Raw genomic sequence first — 5,461 nt, 5'->3', positions numbered from 1 at the left:
CACAACAAACTCCGACTCCCAGAATTCCATAGCCTTGAGCCACAAAAAGAGTTAAAAGCGGGGCCAAGCCTGGCTATTTCTCCAGTGTGGATGCAGCCTATGGCATTTTTGCCACGGCTACTAGCTTTTGCAACTGGAGAGTTCGAGGAGTTCAAAAAATGTAACTTCTGCCAAGGTTTTTTTAAAAAATCTATATTGGTTTCTATGGCAACTGGCTGAAAACGGAAGACGCCGATGCCAACTTCCTGTGCCAAGATGGCGCCGCCTGGCAACTCTATGGTTGCCTGGTCCCGCTCTGGGCTTCAAGGTCTATGGCTGCCGCGAGGCACGCCGGGATGGCCACCTGACCTTGCGCCTGTTCTTCGCATCTGACCTTCTCTGGAGGCGCCCGCCTCTTTTCCTTTTTTTAAGAGTGTGACCAATGAGAAGGGGTCAATGAGCTCTATTCCCCGCCTTCGCCGCGAAACGACCAATCAAGACTCGAGCTTGAAACAAAGCGTCCAATCCTCGAGGCCAGAGTGATTCCTCTCAGCTGTCCAATCAGAACGCCAGGCTCTTGGTGCGGAGGGCTGGCCAATCAGAATCCAGCAGGAGCGGAAGCGGCGGGACGTAAGCCATGAGGAGCTCACGGGCCTCGGAGGGGAGGGAGGGGCAGGAGGCGTGGCTTGAGGCGAACGCCGTCCAATGGCGTCGCGCTGTGGCTCCGCGGAGGCGGGACTAAATGGAGTGCCGGCCAATGGCGGCGCAGAGAGGGCGGGGTCTGGGGGCAGGCGGGTTCGGGTGTCTCCCGGCTCCAGCCCTCGCTGCCGCTGCTGCTCCTGCCGCCGCCGCCGCCGCCGCGTGAGTGAGGGAAGGACGAGGCGGAAGCGGGGCTCCTCAGAGGACTGGCTTTGCCCCAGTTTTTATGTTTAAGGGGCGGCTGAGGGTCCTTTCGGAGGAAGGTCGGGGGTCAGCGGCCAGGCTTTGGGGGACCAGGGGCTTTGCAGTCCCTTGCGCCCCTTGTCCAAGGCTCAGTTGGACTCCAGTTCCCATGATCCTTGGTTTTGGGGGCCCGGGGGACTCCGGTTCCCATCATCCTCGGCCTGTGGGGCCTGTGGGGCGGACTCCACTTCCCATAACTCTCGGTCTATGGGGCCTGGGTGGGACTCCAGTTCCCATCATCCTTGGCCAGTGGGGCCCAGGGGGACTCCAGTTCCCATCGCCTCTTATCTGCGAGGTCTGGAGGAGCTCCACTTCCCATCATCCTCAGCCTGCGGGGGTCTGGGGTCGTCAGCCAGGCTGCTGGGGGACCAGGGGCTTTGCAGTCCCTTGTGACTCCGGTTCCAGTCATCCTTCTTCCTTGGCCTTCAGGGCCTCCTTCTTTCTTGGGAGCTGGACCTGAGGCAGGACTTGGAGAGGCTCCATGGAGAAAGCCACGGGGGCTGCCCTGGGTTTGCAGGACCTGAGCAGAGCAGAGCTGCTGGTGGCTTGGAGGCCTCTCGTTCAGCCGGGCAGCCAGGGCGACGCAGGAGCCTTTGGGCGCTCCCCACAACCGCTGCCATGCCTCTCTTGCCTTCGGAGTGGAGCGGAGGGCTTTAAGCAGAGGCTAGGTGGCCGTCTGCTGGGGATGCTTTGATGCGGATTTCCTGCCCAATGGCAGAAGAAGGGTCTTGGACTGGATCAGGGCCCTTCTTGGGGTCTCTTCCAGCTCTTCTAGGATTCCAGGATTCAAACTTTGTCTTGGGCAGATCCTTTCTCTGAACAGAAATCAGGCCTATCTGTGGGGGGAGAAGTGAAGGTGTCCCCCCAAAAAGCCTTCACCATCTCACAGATTGCAAACCGCTTAGAGAGTGCTGAGTTCACTGATGTGTGTTATAGAAAGTTATAGAAATAGATATAGAAATATAATGCTAATGCTATCGTTCTCTGAGTCCAGTCCAGAAAGGGTGTCATATACACAAAACCCGCACTTCCGTAGGTCTGGGTCGCTAATGGGGTGCCAACTGCAGTGTAAGTCACTAATAGGATGGCGGGTACAATTATTCCACCAGAGTGAGAAAGTTTCTGGCGGTTGAAATTTCTTCCAGATAACCAGTCACCCTCTTTATTTGAGTCAATGGGGCATTTTGCCCTCTAACACTGAACAGCGGCTCTTCCGAAAAGGGCAAATGTGCCCCTTGACCCACACTTCTGTTTCTCCTTCCCAGGTTCTCGCCATGGGCAATGTCCTGGCTGCCAGCTCCCCGGCACCCCCTCCCACGGTGCCAGGGCCGGGCTCTGGCTTGGTATCGGTGCCGCCTGGCTTCTCCATGCCCCCCGTCACTGGGCTGGTTCCCCCAACACAAGACCACCCCACAGATGACAAGTGTGACCAGCTTCCCAATCCAGGCACCTTTGAGGAATGTCACCGGAAATGCAAAGGTAAAGCCAAACAAAGAGTCAAACAACGCCAGCATAAGCAGGGTTTGGAAGGTTTCCTTTTTGGATGACAACCCAGAATCCCCAGCTGAGAATGCCTTCAGTCATAAGGCAGGATCCTCTGTGTGGGACATTGGTACCAGACCTAGAAAAAATGGAAGCATAACCTTGCTTCAGATAGAAAAGACTTAAGAAATGGTTACACCCCACAAGAATAATGTTTGTGTATATCGAGAGCAGCGGTCTCTATCCTGGAGCCTTCCAGGTTTGTATAATCCTCGCAGTACTTCAGCCAACCTGAAATAAAAGTAGCACTTTTTTAATACAGTACAACTCAGCAGAGCTGTTTGAAATACTCAAGTGCTCAGATGCTACAATAGGCCTGTACATTTCACATCCAGTTTACTACCACCTAAGTGTAGTGTAGTGGTTGAGTGTTGGACTACAACTTGAGACCAGGGTGCAGATTCTCACTCGGCCATAAAAACCCCTCAGGGACCTTAGTTCTGGGGGCGGTATTAGAGCGGTGGCTTTCATTGTTAATTAGAAAACGTTTATTTATTGTGTCTTTCACACGGATCTGATTCTCCCTGGGCCTCTTCTCGTCCTTTCAGAATTATTCCCCATCCAAATGGAGGGTGTGAAGTTGACTGTGAACAAAGGTCTCAGCAACCACTTCCAGGTAAGACCAAACCCCTTCAATTTACGAGCATGGTTTCCATATGAGTGGCTGCGAGCCCTGAGCTGGCCTGCTTCCCCTTCCTGCTTACCAGCGGAGGGGGCCAGGTTGCGGAGAATGAAGGGTTTTGGAAATCCTTTGGCTCAATTTTGACAGTTATATAATGAAATTTGATAACAGAGAAAAAAAGCAAAATAGGAAGGGAAACATCTTACGAGGAAACCCCTTGATGGGTTTGCCTTGGGGTCGCCGTGAGTCAGAAGCGGCATGAAGGCACACAACACACATATATTTTGGAAATTTTTGTGTGTGAATATTTTTTGAACCACGGTTGGTTGAATCTGTGGATACAGAGGACCAACTGTACTTTTAATTTGCGGGCCCTTCATTGTGTGGAGATGCTCCTTGCTCACCACAGCTGATCAGGAGGATGTTCATTAGAAAGTCAGGTGTTAAGCTGTCAGTTCCGTAAGGCGTTGGTGACTTCCACTGTTTCACACACATGTTGCTTTCCTCGCAGGTCAATCACACGGTGGCCCTCAGCACAGTTGGTGACTCCAATTACCACTTTGGGGTAACCTACGTAGGGACAAAGCAGCTCAGCCCCACAGAGGTAAGCCTGCAGACAGCCTAATGGTGCCATAGGATAGGCTTTGCTGTACATCTCATGCCTGGCTTCTTTTCTGCTCATGGTTCCCTTCCGTCTCTTGTAAGATTACTTTCAGCAAGTCCATTGGTTCACTGAAATGATCATCCAGGCTTTCAAAGCTAAGGTAGGTGGCTTTGAAGGCAGGGCCTTGTCAGGAGTGCCACAAAATTGTCTAATATGTTTGTGCCACTCCTGACGAGGCCCTCTCTCTGGTAGCTGCCTGCCTCAGGCCATTTGCTTGATGCTGATTCCTTCTAAATGCGTCTTCTTCCAGAAAGTATTTTGGCCCTTCTGATTTTTATATCTGTCTTGCTTCATCTCCTCGGGGGGAATTAATCCCCTTGGATAGAGAGAAGGGATATAAATTAAACTGAAGCGATCAAAGCTGTCAGTCCCAAAACCAGGCCTGAAGCCAGATTGAAATGCATCCAGATAATCCATTTCATCCAGGAACCCTTGGAGCTGGCAGCTCTAGCTCAGGATGGAGAAAGTGTTTTTGTAGCCCCAGGGGATTAAGCAAGAGTGCCATTAGAAGTGTTACAATAATAATTGAAAAGTAATTTTGTTTGCTTCAAAATGACCTTTTGGAGTGGGGGGGGGGCAATCCCCCCAATTTTTGGAGGCGCCCTTCAAAAAAAAAAAAATTTTCCCCCCCCCCCCCATACACTCTAGGGGACATATTGGAGATCTCTTTGGGACCCCAGAGGTAAAAACCAATTCATTTCCTTTGCTTCAGAATACCTCATAGTGCTCTATAGGAATGCCCCAAAACATGTTCCCCTAAAGTGCATGTTGCTTCTCATTCCTCTAAAGCAAGATGTGCTCCTTCTCATTCATTGACTCTAGATCTCTCTGCTCTCCTTTCTCAGGCCTTTCCAGTCCTGGTGGGCGATATGGATAACAGCGGCAGCCTCAATGCACAGATCATTCACCAGCTCACAAATAAGGTTCGCTCCAAGGTGGCCTTTCAGGTACATATCGACGAGTGGAGCCCCCTTTCTTCCACCTGCCCCCATGGGGTTTAGCTGCAGCCCTTTGTTCTTTGGCTGTGGATTCTTGGCTCGTGTTAATGTTCAGGTTGCTCATCCTTTTCTTGTACAAGTTCCTCTCAAACAAGACAGAAATGTAATTTCCTCCCCACCACCTTTTCCCCTGTACCCTCTCTCTCGCATCTCAGACGCAGCAGTCAAAGTTTGTGAACTGGCAAGTGGATGGCGAATACCGGGGTACAGACTTCACTGCTGCCGTCACGCTAGGGAACCCCGACATTTTGGTTGGCTCAGGTGAGAAGACTAAGGTGACCCTTCCATTCCATTCCTACCTAGGCCTGTCTTCCCTGTTTGACTAGCTTTTGACTAAGGTCATTTGTCCTGAGGCTTCAATTGGGTCGAGTGTATTTCTGTGGCTGAGCTGCTGACAACTACCTTTCTCCTCTCCACAGGGATCGTGGTGGCACATTATCTACAGAGCATCACGCCGTCCCTGGCGCTGGGTGGGGAGCTGGTGTATCACCGCCGCCCAGGAGAAGAGGGAACCGTCATGTCCCTTGCTGGGAAGTATACAGGTACCCAGCAAAAAGCTTGGCAAATTGAGAGTTGGCTTGTATTGTACTCTCTGAGATATGCTTAGCTCCTACCTCTGAGTGTGTGTGTGTGTTCAGAACTCTACTTTGTCTCAAAATGGAGTCAGCAGTGACAGGAGCCTTGCTTTCAAGTCATTACCATCCCCACCCCCCC

The 5,461-nt window shown here is 51.9% G+C and overlaps 2 protein-coding genes across 3 annotated transcripts in view; one reads left to right on the top strand and one right to left on the bottom strand.

Annotated features, from left to right (window-relative positions):
* Nucleotides 1-5,461, bottom strand: part of BCAM (basal cell adhesion molecule (Lutheran blood group)) — a 135,963-nt gene that overhangs the window by 128,192 nt on the left and 2,310 nt on the right. The gene's annotated exons all lie outside the window — the stretch shown is intronic.
* Nucleotides 759-5,405, top strand: TOMM40 (translocase of outer mitochondrial membrane 40). 2 transcript variants are annotated; one of them, XM_042440615.1, is made up of 7 exons: nt 759-840; nt 2,187-2,400; nt 3,012-3,079; nt 3,597-3,689; nt 4,595-4,696; nt 4,903-5,008; nt 5,167-5,402. In XM_042440615.1, exons 2-7 carry the CDS (start codon nt 2,196-2,198, stop codon nt 5,352-5,354), a joined length of 762 nt encoding a protein of 253 aa, XP_042296549.1. In that variant the 5' UTR covers nt 759-840; nt 2,187-2,195; the 3' UTR covers nt 5,355-5,402. The 2 variants fall into 2 exon arrangements, with proteins under 2 accessions (XP_042296549.1, XP_042296550.1); XM_042440616.1 differs by having other exon boundaries at nt 772-834; nt 5,167-5,405.

The sequence above is a fragment of the Sceloporus undulatus genome, chromosome 9, assembly GCF_019175285.1.
Source record: "Sceloporus undulatus isolate JIND9_A2432 ecotype Alabama chromosome 9, SceUnd_v1.1, whole genome shotgun sequence".
NCBI classification, from domain to species: Eukaryota; Metazoa; Chordata; class Lepidosauria; order Squamata; family Phrynosomatidae; genus Sceloporus; species Sceloporus undulatus.
The sequence above is the reverse complement of the archived record's forward strand: the minus strand, read 5'-3'. Positions and strand labels throughout refer to the sequence as shown.

Coding starts and splice junctions, on each gene's coding strand:
- TOMM40 (XM_042440616.1), top strand. CDS start 2,196: ATGGGCAATGTCCTGGCTGCCAGCTCCCCGGCACCCCCTCCCACGGTG. Junction 2,401..3,011: donor ATGTCACCGGAAATGCAAAG/GTAAAGCCAAAC, acceptor TCGTCCTTTCAG/AATTATTCCCCATCCAAATG. Junction 3,080..3,596: donor GTCTCAGCAACCACTTCCAG/GTAAGACCAAAC, acceptor CTTTCCTCGCAG/GTCAATCACACGGTGGCCCT.